Source organism: Emydura macquarii, unplaced genomic scaffold (genome assembly GCF_026122565.2).
Source record: "Emydura macquarii macquarii isolate MOO-44397 ecotype Brisbane River unplaced genomic scaffold, CSIRO-AGI_Emac_v2 contig_2422, whole genome shotgun sequence".
NCBI lineage: Eukaryota > Metazoa > Chordata > Testudines > Chelidae > Emydura > Emydura macquarii.
In genome coordinates, this window is record NW_027132559.1 from 1,541,850 (window position 1) to 1,560,326 (window position 18,477).

Below are 18,477 nucleotides of genomic sequence, written 5' to 3' on the forward strand. Positions count from 1 at the left end.
CATGCTGCTCTCTATATACAATACACTGAAATGTAAGTACAATATTTATATTCCAATTGTTTTATTTTATAATTATATGGTAAAACAAGAAAGTAAGCAATTTTTCAGTAATAGCCTGATGTGGCATTTTTGTATTTTTATGTCTGATTTTGTAAGCAAGTAGTTTTTAATTAAGGTGAAATTTGGGCACACAAGACAGACAGACTCCTGAAAGAGGTACAGTAGTCTGGAAAGGTTGAGAACCACTGAAGTAGAGCACACATCCAGTTGTTTTTTCTAGGTCATATTTGAATAGATATTAAATAAGAGAGCTTAAAGAGAGAGGCTGGTCCTATGGTTAGGGCATGGGATTGGGACTCAGTAGATCTGAGTTTGGTTCCTGGCTCTTCTATATACTTCCTGGGTGAGGTAGGAGAAAGCAACTAGTGGAGAGGCTATTCTAGATTTGATTGACTAACAGGAAGGAATTAGTTGAGAATTTGAAGGCGGAAGGCAACAGGGTGAAAGTGTTCATAGAGTTCATGATTCTAAGGAAAAGTAGGAGGAAAAACAGCAGAATAAAGACAATAGACTTCAAGAAGGCAGATGTTAGCATACTTGGAGAATTGATTGGTAAGATCCCATGGGAAGCAAATCTAAGAGAAAAAAAGAGTTCAGGAGAGTTGGTAGTTTATTAAGGGCGTAAGAGCAAACTAATGCATAAGAAAAACAAAATATAGTAAAAGACCATACTTAAGTAGGTGATCTTCAGTGACCTGACACTCAAAAAAGAGTCATGCAAAAAGTAGAAACTAGGTCAAATTATGAAAGCTGAATATAAAAATTACCACACGCATGTAGGGGCAAAATTAGAAAGGTCGAGGCAAAAAAACCAGATTAAACTAGCTAGGGACATAAAAGGTAACGAAAATATTTTACAAATAAATGAAAAACAAGAGGAAGACCAAGGACAGAGTAGATCCATTATTCAATGAGGAGAGAAAGATGATAATGGAAATTGCAGCAATGGCAAAGTGTTAAATGCCTTTTTGTTTCAGTTTTCACCAAAAACGTTAGCAGTAATTGGATGACTAACACAGTGAACACTATTGTAAATGGGGTAGGATCTGAGGCTAAAATAGGAAAAGAACAAGTTAAGAATTACTTAAACAAATTAGATGTCTTCAAGTCGGCAAGACTTAATGAAATTCATCCTAGAATACTTAAGGAACTGAAGAGATCTCTGAGCCATTAGTGATTATCTTCGAGAATTCGTGGAGGATGGAAGAGATACCTGAGGATTAGAAATGGGCAAATATAGTACTTATAAAAAAGTGAATAAGGAGATGCTACGAAATTATAGACTAGTCAGCTTAATTTAGGTACCCGGAAAGATAATGAAGCAAAAAAATCAAACAATCAATTTGTAAGCACCTAGAAGAAAATAAGGCAATAAGTAATAGTCAACATGGATTTGTCAAGAACAAATCCTGTCAAACCAATCTAATACCCTTCTTTGACAGGGTAACAAGCCTTGTGGATGGGGGGGAAACAGTAGATATGGTATTTTTCAACTTTCGCAAGGCTCTTGTTACTGTCTCACATGATTTTTACTTAAACTAGAGAAGTATAGCCTAGACAAATGTACTATCAGATGGGTGCACAACTGGTTGGAAACTATTCATAGAGTAGTCAAGTTGGAACCCTGGGTTTTGGGTCCAGTTCTATTCAATAGCTTCATAAATGATTCGTATAATGGCATAGAAAGTATGTTTATAAAGTTTGCAGAGGATACCAAGCTGAGAGGGGTTGTAAGCACTGTGGAGGACAGGATTAGAATTCAAAATCATCTTGACAGACTGGAAAATGGTCTGAAATAAATAGGATGAAATTCAATACAGACAAATGCAAAGTATTACATTTAGGAAGGAAAAATCAACTGCATAAATACAAAATGGGAAATGACTGCATAGGCAGGAGTACTGCAGAAAAGGATTTGGGATCATAAAATAAAGAGAGTCAACAATGTAATACTGTTGTAAAAAAAAAAAAAAAAAAGCAAGCATCATTCAGGGATATATTAGCAGGAGTGTTGTAAGCAAGAGATGAGAAGTAATTCTCCACTCTACTCAGCACAGATAAGGCCTCAACTGGAGTATTGTGTCCAGTTCTGGGTACCACACTTCGGGGAAAATGTGGACAAATTGGAGAAAGTCCAGGGGAAAGCAATAAAAATAATTAAAGGTCATGTTTTCTAGAGCTCTGAGGGAAGATTGAAAAAACTGGGTTTATTTAGTTCAGAGATGAGAACACTGAGTGGGGACATAAGTCTTCTAGTACATAAAAAGTTGTTATAAAGAGGAGGGTGATAAATTTTTCTCCATAAACATTGAGGACAGGACAAAAAGTAATGGCCTTAAATTACAGCATGGGAGATTAGGTTAGACGTTGGGGGAAAAACTTCTTAACTGTAAACGTAGTTAAGCAATAGAACAAATTATCTAGGGAGGTGGTGGAATCTCCATCATTGGAGGTTTTTAAGAACAGGTTAGACAAACACCTGTCAGGGATAGTTGAGAAAATTCTTAGTCCTGCTTCCGTGCCAGAGATTGGACTAGATGACCTGTTGGTCCCTTCCAGTCCTACATTTCTATGATTCTATAATCTTATTTCCTCAATTCCCCACCTGTAAAATTGAGATATTATATTGTTGCATCCTTTGTCAGTCTTGTCTATGTAGATTGCAAGAAATTTGGGAGAAGGACTGTCTTTTACGATGTCTGTTTAATGCCTAAAGAAACAGGACCCCAGTCTTGTTTGGGCCCCACTCTTGTTTGGGGCCAAACAAGATTAGGATCTGTAGATGCTTCTGTACTACAAATAAGTAGTAGGTGTTTGAATAATATGAAGCCTTAGTATTGATTGCATTAGGGAGCCTGCTATTCAGTGAGAGAACTTTTGATCCTGAAGAAAGGATAGTTCATCCATGTTAATTCAATTATTGCTTCTTTACTCTTTTTTTTTTTTTTTTTGTTAGGATGCCCTGGCAGCTTTGGAAACTCCAGGGGGTCCCAGTCAGAGAAACAGAAAACTGAGTACTCCTCTCTCTGAAGTCATTGGCAGGAACTTGAAATTAGCTCTGACAAACAGCACTCGTCATACAGCAGCTCTTACTGCCAGCCCTCAGTTTAGGGCTGCACAACCAGAAGTGGTAGGATTATGCTTTTTTTTTTTTTTTTTTTTTTAAAGTAGACTTAATTGAGAAGATAGTGTAATCATCTAGTTGAGTTAAGAGATGCTTAACCTTACATGATAGATTATGAGTCGATTTGATACTGTGTTTTGATGTGTTCAGGCAGAAATTTGAATGATTACTTGTCCTTTTGTTTCAATTGAAAGAGGTGAAACCAGTAATTTTGACTCCTAAAAGGCAGAAATGTATTTAAAGATATTTGTACTACTGACCTGGTGTAAGTTGTTAGGCAGTATGTGTATATGAACATGTAACTATAGATATTCCATAGTTCTAGAACTTGTAGCTCATCATTGTTAAGGATGTCTGGTGTCGTGACCATGGTGGGCAAGGGGTAAATACTTTTCTCTGATAAACTGTAATATAATATTATATATATTATATATAATATAATATTAGAAGACACGCATTATTCTATTGGAATTTATTTTTGTCATGCAACTCCCTTCTTCCCCCATCTTCTTTAGAATGCTGTTATTGCTTCACTTACTCAGAAGCAGGAGGCAAAAGATTTGTCACTCTTACCTCCACCTTAAGATGTGTTTTGCTCATTTTCCTAGTAGTGGGTTTACATACTCTTTCCTGGAAGCATGGAGCACAGTCCCTTTATGCTTCCTTTTTATACTAATCTAATCTGTCCTGCAGAGAGCAAAGTTAGAGGGAATAGAAAATTGAAATGTGGGAGATATGTACAGCGATGCAGTGGACTGCAGATGCAGAAAAAGGCAGTGCTTTGTGTACTACTTGCCACACTTGAACTCTGTAATAAATATGAGAATGGGGAAGTGGAATGACGTTCAGCAAGGGAAGATTAACAGTAATTTGCCATGCTGTAGTCTCCTCTTTCTCACTCTCTTCATGTCATGCACATCCTTGGGCCCCCTTATCCTTGATAATAAGATGTTGTGTCAGTAGTTTTAGTATTTTCTCTGTTTAAAAGTTCAAGAAGATTTCCGACCCCTAAGAAAGGGATGTAATATATTCTTATGAGTCTTTGTGAGATAAGTCTTTTGCTTCTTGGTTCCTGATATGTCGAGCCATAACAGCACACCCTTATGAATGGGGGAGGTGGTGGAAGTAGAGAGACGCAAAATTACTGGTAAGTAGTTTCCCTTCTTTATCATTACAAAGGTGTCAAATCCTCAGAACATGACTTTTTCATATTTTTCCCCACAATTATGAACAGGTGGAAGATTCAAAACCTCTTGCCGATCTGGTCATATGTGTTAGCAAGAAACTCAGTAAAAAGCAAAGTGAACTGAATGCTGTTGCCGCTTCTCTGGGAGCAGATTACAGGTATTAACTGATGCCAGTAGTTACTACACTCTGCACTGATACAACTTTTCACTTGAATAATTCTGAATCTTGGTGTTCTAATGTCTGGTGTGTGCAAATGGCTTTCAATTATAGCAAAGCATTAGCCTTCTCTGGCTAAGGTTACAACCAGTTTCCATTGTAAAGCCCTATATTTGCCTGCCCCTATCTCCCTATTAAATTGGCTTGGAAAATCAGTTTGGGCTGAAAATTCTCAACTTTACAGTGAAAGTTAGAGAATTTTTCTGCCAAGTTTGAAGGTAATTTGTCAAACAGCTTTTGAGTTACAGATGATTTAAAAATGTACCTTGATTTTTTTTAGATTTTGACTTGGGTTTTTAATGTATTTTTGGATCCCTGTAGCTCAAAAATTTCCTGTTAATTTTTCTCCCAACTGTACACATTGTTAAATCTTCTCAAACTCATGCATCAGCTATATTTCAAGAAAACGGGTTGTAATTAAGCAAAGTTATTAACTATTTTTGTCATTAGTTTAGGTCCCAATATTGCTCCTTTTGATTTCTATGGAAGTTGTTGTTTTTCTTTTTGCCATTTACTTTAGTGAGAGCAGTATCAGACATGTATATTTCTATAGATGATAGCTAAAATAAATTTTAATTAGTTCAAGTGGCAAAGGCCTGTGTTTTTTTTGTAACTGGGCGACCAGAGTTCCAGTCTCAGTTTAATAGGTATGTGATGTTCTATTATGGAGGGGTAACTTCTTCATATTGAAGTTACAACCATTTCCAATAAAAGGCTGATTTGAGCCTGTGGTGACATCAAAAACAAAGAAAGAGATCCTCATGTTTTCAATTATACGTTTAAGTTCAGTGCCTGCTAGAAAGTTTTTCTGAAAACTTTAATTAAATAATTTGAAATTAAAAATCTTTTAAATGGCTGCTTTTTGAAATTTTGTATTTTCTTGATTTGGCTGAAAATAATTGTGCATTTTATTTTTGGGGTTAACAAAATGGGCAAAAATGTATTTTGGAAAGAATCCAAATAGAAAAGGCCCAGTTCCTCAGGCATAATTTCCATTGTGTAAATTCCATTTATATCAGAACAGAGATGGGCCCTAAACCCATGACCATAATAGCTAAGGAAGTACAGATGTTCTAATTCTGAACAAAGCTCATGGAGAAGCTAGCCAAAGAACAAGTACAAGATCATCTAACTGCAACTAATATCCTAGACTTGACTCTGACAAGCTGCTGGGTGAGGCACTATGCTATCCCTCTCCACCTCAGCAAGTGGGAGCTTTGCTGCAGCTAAACTGTGTAACAGTTCCCTGACACACTAGCTTGTCTGCCTTGCCAGCAAACTTCTCAAGGCTCTTCCAGCCCAAACCTTGTCTACAATGAACAATCAGTGAATTCCAGCCCCTGACCTGTCTCTGTACATTCACAGAAGATATTCAGTTTGCTGCTCCTTTAAAGAGATACAAACAGCAGCTTGTTATCTTGACTGTAGTTATCAATCACTTCAGTTCATTAAAAGCACAGGGTTGATTTAGATAAAAAGTAAAACAAGTTTGTTTAATCAAAAAGAGAGGTTTTAAGTGAGTTCAAGTATAAGGGATAAATATAGAAAGGATTACAAACAAAAGTAAAAATACACTTTCTAATGGATAAGACCTAACTTAACAAGCTGCAGTCTTTGTTCAAGATGGTGTCCTCACCAGTCTTCTTTCTCCAGTAATGGGTGACTAGGTCTTAATCAGGATCCCCCAGAGTCCAAGGCTCTAGTCTTCCTTGTTTCCACAGGTGAAGACTAACTTAGGTGTTCTCTGCCCCTCTCTTTATAGTCCAGTAAACTTTTTAAAAGTATCTCTCTCAAAGTTCATTGAACCTGCTTCAAGAGGAAGGAATGCTTCCTGGGGGTGTATTCTCCATCCCTTGTTGAGATTAAGTGATCATTCTTCTTCCTCTCTCCCCTCCCCCACTTGGTGTCCTAATGGCTTTGGTTGGCTGGCATGCAAATGTGCTTTTCTTTGCCTTTGTCTTAGGTCAGACCTTGCTCAAATTACACAGGAGACACATGCAAGCAGTAGGAACCGCCTTCTTTTGTCTGAGAAAAAAACCTCTTTTTCAACTCCCCCTGACGTGCCTGATTTAAATACATTTTTATTATAATTCCAGCATATCTGTATAATCCTTTGTGGGTTAAATGGATGTACGGCATGCCAGAATATTAATGATCCATAAGTTTAGTTTTCCAATGACCTATTACATGACACCTTTTAGATACAGATTATAATAATAGTTAGTTGGGTTACACTGAGCTGGTCAAGCCAGCTGAAACTCTTAGCTAAATAACAGGGAGCCCCTTGCCTTCTGGCATAGGGATGCTCTTAAGGTCACACCTACACAATGTGGATTCAGGTCAGGATGTGGGACATAACAGCTTTTGGAGCACTTATTCCTGCTGTCATTGAAAAGTGGTCAGACATCCATTCTCATTCTCCTGGGCCTCTCTGCAACATTCAAAGCGGTCAAACATGAAATGCTGCTTTCCCACCTGAGAGAGATGTCAGAAATCCAGGAACATGCACAGAAACAATTTTAAGTCCTTAATGGAGGGATGAATCCAGTAAATTGTGATGGGAAACTACACTTCTGCCACTAAATGCCTTTCTTACAGAGTCCCACAAGGATCAATTCTCTCTCTGGTTCTGTTCAACATCTAAATGCAGCTACTAGAACTGGTAGGATGACATGGACTCAAGTGCTAGCAATATGAAGATGATACACAGCTCTACCTATCCTTCAACACATATGACCATACTGATATCACCAAGTGGCCTAGTACTTGAGTGAGATCAGCTCATGGATGAACAACAGCTGGTTGAAACTGAACCCAGCAACACAGAGGTTATGCTAGTAGGCAGAGAAAAGGACTCTGAAGAGTTCATAGTCATGGTGCAGTCTCCTTGTGCTGAAGGCAAACACCCACAATTGATCCTTTCAGTTTAGGAATTCTGGATTTCTTGACACTAATGTCTCACATAACAGCATCTGTGAATAATGCCTTCTACTGTCTCTCATTAGTTAGGAGACTCCATCCCATCCTGGTGAATGGTTACCTGACCTCAATTATACAGGTCTTGTCATTACAGCAATGCAGAAGCTATCAGCTCTCAGAAAACTCCAACTAATACTGAATGCTACAGTGCATCTCTTTGCAACATGGAACACCGCAAGCACATCAGGCTTATCCTCCACTGTCTACACTGGTTTTCCATGGAATATTGAGTCAAGTTCAAGGTTTCAGTTCTTATCTTCAAGGTGCTCAATGGCCCAGGATATCTAAAGGATCACCTAAAGCTTAGGGATGAAACCAGGATATACATCTTTGCTCCTCCAACACAGTGGAGGAACTCTCTTTGATAAGGGTAAAGCTTGTCCATGCAGGAGACAGAACTTCCCGCAGGAGCCAGTTCAAGATTGTAGAATGATCTCCCACAGGAACTAAGGACCATCTCAAATCCCTCCGCCTTCTGCACAATGTGCAAAGTGTGCTTCTTCAACCTTGCTTTTTCTAACATACAATAATAGTGTGCACATTTAAAAACAAAAACTACGAAAGCCAAATTCTGTGTTGTGCACACAATTCTCCCCATGCAGAGAGAATAAGAGAGAACAAATCACATGTAACAGATGTTAGTCACGTTGCTTAATGTGCCACTGAAAGGCGCTTGGATACAACAACTGGAGAGGGCAATATAAGAACCTGTATAGAATAGAATACAAAAGAATATTGCTGTCCTACATAAATACTTCAGTTTCTAAAATGAAAAAAAAATCTAAATGTTAAGCAACATTTTATTAATATTTAATTGAAATTACTGAGAGATTTGTGACTCGATTCTTTAAAAAATTCTTGTATGTTGAATGATGGTGATTTTTGAAGGGGCAGCTAACTAAGTTTTTTGTAGCTTTTGTTGTTCTTCATAGAGTAATTGTAATTTGTTTTGGTGGGTTAAGACTCTGTTTCAAGGATGCAATAATTATACTGTTAAACCAAAGTTGATATCTTCAGGTTACATTTTATTGATGTTATTCTAGATGGTGCTTTGATGAAACAGTAACTCACTTCATCTACCAGGGACGTCAAAATGACAGCAGCAAGGAGTACAAATCTGTTAAAGAAAGGGGCATACATATTGTTTCAGAGCATTGGCTTTTAGAGGTATGGAAGAAATTTATTTTTATTTTCCTCTGAGATATGAAGGAGAATGGAGATAAGATCAGATGTATTGGACTGACTTTCCATTTTCTTTTAAAGCACATGCATGGATTTACATTATTCATACACAATAGTTGATGCTTTTAATTTGCAGGCTTCGTCCTTCTAAATTTTAAGTAATTTTCATTGGTGCACCTTCCCCTTGTAAATGACTATAGAGCTGAAATTGACAATTTCTTCATATATTTGCTTTTCATACCTAATACATTGACACAGGTTAGCAGACAGAGCTTTTGATTGAAGTTTCTCTGAACAATAACTTGTTTACATAAGTATTTGCCAATGGAACAATAGTAAAGTTAGATTTAGTAGTTATGAAGAAAAATCTTCAGAACTTTTTGGAAAGTCAAAATTTCTTGCTTACTGTCATCGTAAGAACTACATGTGTCTCCTGTGTTAATGTTTTTTTCCAACTATGTAATTTTTGTTTTTTTATATTTAGTTTTGCATCATGCTATCTAAATTACTCTCAGCCCTTCCCAGATTTCTTAAACTTCTTATATTTATGAACTTTTTTGCAGAGTGCACAAGAATGTAAACGACTTCCTGAATCTCTATTCCCTCACACTTACAATCCCAAAATGAGTCTGGATATCAGTGCAGTAGAAGATGGCAGACCCTCTTCCATTAGACTTCCATCAACTGGAAAAACAGCAAAGGAAGCTGAGGTATACTATAAGATGTAACCTTTGGTCTGTATTGGAATCATTGGCATCATCTTAATCTAGTTGTTTCACTAACAAAATTAATATAAACTGATACAAATATTATTTAGTAATCCTCTAGGATCAGGTTCAGCAGTGATGCAGCTGTCCTGGAGGTTCCATCAGTTTCTCGGCATTCTAATGGTCTTAAATAAATCTGGCCCTTATCAGAGTGGACAGTCTTCAAATCTGAATAGGTGTGGTCCTGTCTCTGCCTTCAGTTAGACATAAACTATAGGACTGAAATATGTGAATTTTATTGAATTTAATAGGATGTTAAATCTGTAGTCTAATGCTGACAATGTCAGTGGTTTGGGGTTTTTTTTAACTGTTTCACTGCTGTGGCTGAAACATTCAGCTAACCTGAGTCTGAAGGAGTGGAGCTTTGGTAGAATCATTCCTGTCTCCTGTACACCCCAATATGCTGACCTCCTGCTGAACACTGCAGCAAGTTGCTAAGTCTTTCAGTTTCAGAATTAGATCTATAAGTTCTATATTTTTAACATTCTTAGGGTATTTCAGTGGATGAAAATGATGCAGGAGATGTAACTACTAACCAGGTGAAGGAAGCAGTCACAGTAAGGGAGGAGCAAATTGAAGCAAATGAAGCCAAAGGAGGTAAACAAAATATTCTGTCTTCTTTTAAAACAGCTATGGAAACTACAGTTTTATAAGTGTTTTACAGTTTCAGGGAAGCTTGATTAATATGTGGAGGTTTTAGGGTCATTTTTTCTCCTACCTAAGCCCAGCGTAGCAGTCCAGACTTCCCTGGAAAAGTGCTAGCTGCTTCTTATTCATTAGGTCTAAAGGGTATAGAGAGATTTTTTGTTCCCTGCTTTCAAAGACCGTGGTAAATCCATAAAGGATGACTGACCATCCCTGATGAAATATTGGCCTGTTGGTCTGTTGTCTTCAGTATTCTAGAATTTCTCAAAGATTGGATATTGCTAATTATTTGTCATGTGAAACAAAGACTTAATTGAAAGTATTGCCACATGTCAAAAGATGTACATATCTTTGCCCTGAAAGGGAGCTACTTGATTAAATCCCTGTGGCATTCTAAAAATGTAAAGTTAAATGGCCTAACTCTTGTGGTTACTTTCTTTCCCTTCAAGTTTTAACACAGACACTGGAAATGAGGGAGAACTTTCAAAAGCAACTACAGGAGATCATGTCTGCAACATCAATAGTGAAGCCACAAGCACAAAGAGGATCCTCTTCAAGGAATGGTTTTGACAGTTCCCCAACCACACCTGATGGCAAACGATCTGTGCGTAATGGTCGTAGTAGAGTCTTGGAAGCTCTAAGGTATCATTCTATGTGTAAATGTATCTTACTTTTTCTTGCCTTTTTTTTTTTTTAAACTTGATTTTGACTGTGTTACAAAAATTTGGACAGCAAAAACTAAGTACGTCTAATAACCTTTCAAATCTCACTTGCCATACAGTAGCTATAAATACACTGTTTCATTATGCATTTATACACTTGCAAATGTGAAGACTGCTTCTGACTATGAGGCTTTCAAGCATTACATTTTGCCACTAACATAATTAAGTCTGTCATGTTGCAGTTTAAAATTCATCTCTGGTCTGTGGGAATATAAAAAGCAAAGCTAAAACCTCCAGTCAAAATGAAAACGTTGTTAATTCACCAGGGGTGTGAGATTGCCTTCCAGATCTATCCTTTGTTTCTAAAAAACCTAGAATATAGGGCATGTGCTTTCCTATGATAGGTTGGCAGATCTTGTTTAGGATCACAATGTGTACTTCCAGATCAATTTTTTTTCTTCTCTTAGATTTTGCAGAGAACACATTATCTATATATGTATTTAAATATTAGGTTGTTTCTGTGATCATAAAACAAATAGTTATTCCTGCAAAACATCTCTAAATCCTCTTCTTTTCCTTGTGAATTGAGAAGTACTTGATAGTTAAACCAGATAAAAGGAATTAATGATAAAAAACCTGATTCCTGGTAAATATTGGAAATTAAAGGTGCTGAACACCTAAGAAGCAAGATTGCTCCCTTTAACTTTCAAATTTACACCAAGATAATAAGGACAATAAAGTATGGGATATGCTGATTATGGAACACCTTACTAGCATAATACATACTAAAAATGACCAGTATTTTTCATGTTAGCCACTTTTTCACAGCTATGCTGACTCTGATACCCGGGTAGTCAAACTGCCTGACTTATAATTTTATATTGAAGTTTATTCTTTCCTGACCATGCTATCCAGTAATAAAGATTGTAGTACATTGTTAACATGATAAACACGTCCTTGCCCTCAAGTATAGTACATGTATTTTTTTTAAGGAGACCTTATGTGGCATTTTGTCTTTTGTTCCTTAGGCAGTCACGGCAAGCGGTGATGGACGTAAACACAGAGCCATCACAAAATGAGCAGATTGTCTGGGATGACCCCACAGCAAGAGAGGAGAGAGCAAGGCTCGTCAGCAACTTACAGTGGCCCAATAGTCCTTCACAGTACTCTGAACAAATCCAGATTAATGTAAATAACATGAATGATTCGCCTTTCAGGGAATCCTTAAGTGATAGAGAAGTTGCTGAATTAGGTAAGGAGAGAAATACTTGTTTGATCTGGACTGTATTTAGGATTATTTATTATGATACAGTGGCATTCTAGAAGCAAAGGAAAACAATACTACTTACTACATGGATCTTTTTCAGCTTTAGCGTGTTGTGGTCTCTCTAAGTGACCTGACCTTTTTTCCCCTTTTTAATATGAGGCTCAGGATAAGTGACAGAACATTCTTGGTGTTTTAAAAAAATTGTTTTTTGGGTTTTTTTCATTTTTTGTGAACTCTGCTCTTCCACCTTTTTTTTTTTGTTGACATCAGGGAGGAGGCAGCCCTTGCCTAAAGATAGGCTTCTTTTCCTTTAGGGCCCAAGTCTGAAACCCTTATTCATGTTGAATGGTATTTATTAACACAAGTAACTCTACTGAGCCCACTTAGACATCTTAATGTGGGTAACAATTGAAAAATCTGAGCTTTTTAATAGCAGCTGAAGAAAATCAGCTATCCTGGGTATGAATGGAGGTGCAGGAGAAGGATCAACAATGACCAAGAGCCCCATAAAAATCTGGCAGCAAAGCTGCTGGGGAAATCAGTGGACCAGGATGCAGTCAAGTTATTATTCTCATCTTTCCTGTTATATTTACAAATGCAGCTGCTTATACTCCCTGCCTCGCTATTTCCTTCTACCCTCCCTGCAAGCCTTTTTATACTGCTGTCAGGACTGGAGAAGAAACTCTGCTGAGTCATCTATTCTGGTTCCCCTTCTCTCCATTCCATCTACTTGAGAGATAGTGAATAGTCTCTTTTGAGGTGGATGGAGCAGGAGATGCTGCCTGGTTTTCACTCTTCTCTTGACTGCAGAAAAAAAAGAGCTAAAGGTGAGGGAATGGGGGTGGAGGCAAGCAGATGGGCAGTCATCGGGCAGCTCTGCAGGGAGAGATCAGTAATGATGATTATCACTCTCATAGTGCTTTATATGTTCAAAGTGCTATGGAAACATTAATACTCAAAAAACCTTTGTGATGTAAATATTACTGTGGCTTTTTACAGATTGGGAAACTGGAACAGAAATGATTTGCCCAAGACTCGACTGTGAGTCATTGACAGAGCTGAGATTAGAAATCAGGAATTCCTGACTCATCAGTCCTGTGCTCATTTCAGACCATGCATGAATACTTCATATACTGTCATATTGATCTTCACAATATTCTCCCTTTGCCTCCTTCTGCAGCAAGCTTTTTGTAGCTTGGTATGTGTGGGTAAAGGGCATTCCTGACTTCTCCCATGCCCTTACAGTTTTTCTGTTCGAAGCAGCAGCATACCTGGATGATGGTTCCTTTGGCCCAGTCTTACATGAGAAAGTTGTAGTGATTTAACTAAATTGGTTTATAAACCAATCTAGTTAAATCAGTGCAGCCCTCTTCTTTGGACAGTTTGAGTGCTTCATATCAAGTTAGCTTAAGGAGTCAACTTAATTGGGAAGTAGAGAAATCTCAAGATAGTAAAAAAACATGAGGCTTTCAACAACTCAACTGCTGCCTTATAGTGAAAGGATGTAAATTTTAAGACAGGAAATAAGCAGTTGTTTCTGAAAATGCAGAGTAAATGTCGTGATGGCATTTGTTTCTTGTCCATTTGGGTTTTACATGTTTTTTAGTTGTAATTCAGTCAAACAAAATCATGCAACAGTGACTTACTATCCACAGCTGTTCGTGAGACTCAGAACACAGGTGCGGCTGCAGTCCCAAAGCATCCAACATATAGCAATCCAGAAACCCCAGTAAAAGATGATCATGTGATCCCCACACCGCAGGCCCCCAGCATTGCCTTCCCACTGGCTAACCCTCCTGTGGCTCCACAGCCCAAAGAAAAGGTTTGTTATAGCAGCATACTTATTTTAAAAGAATCATACTTGCACTGTGAAGAAATGGCCAGTGTACTATTACATTGCATCTAATATTTGAAGTTGACAGTGAGTGTATTTATCAGTTTAACATTTTTTTGAAAGTGGATAATTTCTATTCAGTGTACTTTTAGTTCCAAATTTTTCATTTCTTCCAAGAGACTCTGAACAAGTCATAAAAATGTAGGGCTGGAAGAGACCTTAAGAGATCATCTAGTCCATCCTCCTGTGCTGAGGCAGGACCAAGTAAACCTAAACCATTTTTGACATTTGTCCAACTTGTTCTTAAAAGCCTACAGTGGTGGGAATTCCACAACCTCCCTTGTAAGCCCATTCCAGAACATTACCCTCACAGATATTAGGAAAAACTTCCTAACTTAAATCTTCCTTGCTGCAGATTGAACCCGTTCCTTTTTGTGTGATCTTCCGTCTGATCAACAGTTGAACCCTCTTCTCTTCAGAATAGCCTTTAATATATTTGAAGACTGTTATCAGGTCTCCCCTAAATCGTCTTTTCTCAGTACTAAACATGGCCAGTTTTTTTAACCTTTCCTCATAGAACATGTTATCTAAATCATTTATCATTTTTCTTGAGAGCAACAAAATGTTATTTTTAAAAAGAAAAATATCACTTTCATCCACTTTCTCGTCATGTTAATGAAATAGATTTTTATAGGCTGAGGTGGGGTCAAGGTTGGGGGTTCTGTAGTGTTTAGAGCCTCTTTAACGACTTCATAATAATGGGGGAAAGTTGTTTTTGATTAATCACTTGGGTGGTATGTTGCATTAATGCTTAAAAACAAGCTGTCAGTGCTGAAAATCTGTTTTAAAATAGAACCATTCTGTAGCAAATGCACAAAGGGCTATGGAAAATTAGTCTAGCCCTTAGTTCACTAGTCCATTGTATAATTTAATTGCTTGAGCTTTTCAACATGCAGGTGTGTTCAGTGGTATATTTCCTCTCACTAGTAAATAAGCCTTGCTTGGAATGTGTTACTGTTCTTTCTCATCCAGGCTTGCTAGCCCTACAGTGGGTTTCCCCTCTACTCTTTACTTTATGCAAGACCAGACCTATCAATCATTGGGCAGTTGCTTAATTTTTCCCTTTTGGAAAACTCAGTTTGATCTTCCTGGTGGCAGCTGCAGGCTCTTTCCAGACCACCTCTTTGCATGCTACAGAGCAGAGAGGAAAAACTATTAAATTGCCAAGTTGGTTCTATGTTTTTCTTCTTCAGCCTGGACACCACCCCATGATGAGCAGAAGCCCAAGGAGAAAAGGTGTTTGTTATGCTTATCTCTCCTATAATCTTCCTGGGCAGGAGCACTTTGTCTTGTTTACTGTCAGGAGCAGCCTTTGCCCTTCTGCTCCAGATTTTAAGCCTCAGCACTAACCCCCTAATACAGACTAGTAGCAACAGCTCATTCCATTTTGGCATGTGCACCCACTAGCATAGTGCAGACTGTCACATGGAATAAGAAGAGTGATCCTGCTTTGGCCTCCTTCACCCAGGTGACTCTAGCAGTGGTACAGAAATGAACAGACACTTTTGGTGCAGAGGGAGATTCCAGCAACAGTGATGTGGTATTTCACAGATCTCTGGAGAGAGTTCTTCCATCATTTGGCACAAAACCTAAGGTGTGCACACAGATCAATTTAAAAACTACCTGGTAAGACTATCATTGGGTTATTTCTATAGTACCCAGCAGTAAAAGGCAAAAAAGCACCTAAAGCTAGTTGGCATTGAGGCAGCATACAAAAAGTGAAGGAGCACAACTTGACAGGAAAGATCAAAGCCCATCGAACAAAGGCAGTATCAGTTTCCTCAGCTGAAAGATCCTTTATCTATGAAGAGGTTTGCAAGGAAGCACCCCGGACATCTATTTGTGTGTTTACCACATGCTACAAGTTAGATGTATAAGCTTCATTGGATGCTACTTTTGGCAGCAGAGTACTACATGCTGTGGAAGTCCCAACAGTTTGTCTTAACACATTTTTCAACTTGTAAATTACTTGAAGCCCTCTGGGATTTTGCTACTTATAGAATCCCACTGTAGGAATAGAAAGGTTGGATAAGACAGATGAGGAGGTACGTTTGATATTTGATTTTTTCAGTGTGTCCAGCTTGCCATTCCATCAATTAGAATGAAAAAGCTCTTTTCTTGACAGATTATTAAACTATGCCTTGCAGACAAGTGAAACCAGGGGAAATTAAGTGTTAGGTTGACGCTGAATGTTAGAATATATTTTTCAACTTTGGATGTGGTCTACTTGACTGGAAGCCAAACCCGTCTAATGACTGATAGGTCTGGTTGTGCCTTCTCAAACCTCACAATAGAGAGAAAACCCAATGTTGGAAAATCTTGAATACTCAATAGAGAAATAGTTGGGTATTCATTTTTCTACCCCACCCTTCCCCAAACTTTTATTGTATTCCAGGCTATTACAGTAGATGAAGTTGATAAAGAATCAGAAAAACAACGTAAATTCCAGCTGTCTTCACTTAATCCTCAAGAACGAATTGATTACTGCCATCTGATTGAGGAACTAGGTAACAAGATGTTTGTGAAACTTTCAGAATTCTGTATGTCACCAAGTTTTGTTTGGGACTCTTTGGAATGAAAAGAGGCCTCTATTAATGCATTGCTAATCTACACCTGAGGTTTCAAACCTGTAGCTCTCAAGACTCTGGCTAGGTCTTCACTGACAAAAAGGGGTAGGGTGTGTTTACCATTGAGGATACCTAATGTGTTGTCTTCACTTTGTTTTTACAATGTGATAGCTAAGACACTTGAGTTTTTCTGTGAGATAAACTAGGTAATGTTCAAGCCTGGCACAAGTGTAGCACTGACCTCGCATACTTTACAAAAACTGAAGTGCTTTGTCTTCTCTGATTTTTACCTCAGAATAGCTTATGCGCATTAGTTACCTTGAGATAAAAAGTAAACCTTTTTTAGCAGTGAAGGCATGGCCATATAGTTCTATCGTTACGCTTTCATTACTTGAAGAATCAACCTTATCACCAAAAGGGTGACACTTTTCATCTACTGGGATTTGCTCTGTGGGGTTTTTCTACAGAAGAGTCCCTCTTTGTTCTTGGAAGATGCCTGCCTAGTGTTTTTCCCCTTTCTTCTAAGTTCCAAAGGCTCCCCCTCTCCCCCCCCAGTGCCTCAAGCTTGCCAGTGCCAAGGTGGTGTTTGCCTGTGTTACAGCGGCACTGCCTTCTATCAGAGCTTTCTCCCCCTCTGACTTCTATGTATGAGGTTATATCAATGAAGTGCAAGGCTTTCTGCTAGATTCCAGCGTGCATAGCACTGCAGTTTGTCTGTATTATAAAATAGTTCCTCATTTTTTAAATTAGCATTTCTGTGGTAGAGCCTTACTTTAAATAATCTGAATCACACTCACTCCCATGTTTCAAGGTGGAATGGTGCTGGAGAAGCAGTGTTTTGATCCAAGTTGCACACACATCATTGTGGGACATCCTCTTCGAAACGAGAAATACTTGGCCTCGATGGCTGCTGGAAAGTGGGTGCTTCATCGTTCCTACCTGGAAGCATGCAGAGCAGCTGGCTGCTTTGTTCAGGTTCATAACTCTCTTAGTAACACACATATGTCAGTTGTTGCATCTCCTTTGGTGTTTTAATTTTAGTAATAAAATGCTTTTAAAGCCTTCACAAGAGCTAATGGCAGGAACTTATGGACAAAGTTCTCAAGTGACGAAAAGTGATTTTGGTTGCCCAGTTCTTGGCATATTAAATGATCTGACTTTAAGAAATTGCTCAGCCTCCCTTGGTTCCTTTCCAGGTGTCTAAGTTTGGTCCTCCAGCAACTGAGGCACCCATAATGACTAGTCACTTTTAAATGTTTAGAGTGAAGTGCCGTAGGTAAAATATGATCAATGGCTGAAAACAAAGTGATGTATCCTGTTATGCCAGGAGTTAAAACCTGGCATATAGTTTATAAGCATAACATTCTAGATAACTGAACTCCTTCCTGCCTTCCTTTTCAGTTTTGTATTTCCTTTTTTATGTGCAATTGAATCTATTCTTAGAGATATTCTAAAATACCATTGATACCTTAAGTTGTTTCAGAGCACTACTAATTATTATTACAGCATGTCAATATAGTCTGAAAACCAGTCTCTTTTTTTATTTTTTTCATTTCTCCAAGGTCTAGCAGCTCTATTGACTGGGCTAACTTACAAAGTTTTGTTTTCTGGTTTTTTTAACCTCTACGAATAAAAATAAGCCACTTGTCCTGTGCAGGAAGAAATCAGAGAAACTAAGGAAGAGACTGAGAGTAAGTGAGGGTGGCTTTCAGTCTCTCCTGCTTAGTGGTTACATGGCACTGTCTCAAACCACAAGTGGAACCCAGAGCTGCCTAGAGATCATTTAGATTAATAAAAACACTAAATTTATTTAAAATCAAAGTGAGAGGCTCTATCCACATAGACAAAAATTAATGTTTAACCAAGAGCCACTGTCTTTAATTTTAGTAACTAATACTGTGCTTTCTGTCAGGTAAAATTGATATG

The 18,477-nt window shown here is 38.0% G+C and overlaps 1 protein-coding gene across 3 annotated transcripts in view; it reads left to right on the top strand.

The window, feature by feature from the left end:
• TOPBP1 (DNA topoisomerase II binding protein 1) overlaps window positions 1–18,477 on the top strand; it is a 38,383-nt gene that overhangs the window by 16,626 nt on the left and 3,280 nt on the right. For all 3 annotated transcript variants that reach the window (XM_067561749.1, XM_067561752.1, XM_067561751.1), the window contains exons 15-24: window positions 3,017–3,190; window positions 4,419–4,528; window positions 8,611–8,734; window positions 9,313–9,459; window positions 10,008–10,113; window positions 10,611–10,803; window positions 11,852–12,075; window positions 13,746–13,912; window positions 16,380–16,491; window positions 17,363–17,526. In XM_067561749.1, the coding sequence (XP_067417850.1) occupies window positions 3,017–3,190; window positions 4,419–4,528; window positions 8,611–8,734; window positions 9,313–9,459; window positions 10,008–10,113; window positions 10,611–10,803; window positions 11,852–12,075; window positions 13,746–13,912; window positions 16,380–16,491; window positions 17,363–17,526 (1,521 nt within the window). The remainder of the gene's footprint in view (window positions 1–3,016; window positions 3,191–4,418; window positions 4,529–8,610; window positions 8,735–9,312; window positions 9,460–10,007; window positions 10,114–10,610; window positions 10,804–11,851; window positions 12,076–13,745; window positions 13,913–16,379; window positions 16,492–17,362; window positions 17,527–18,477) is intronic.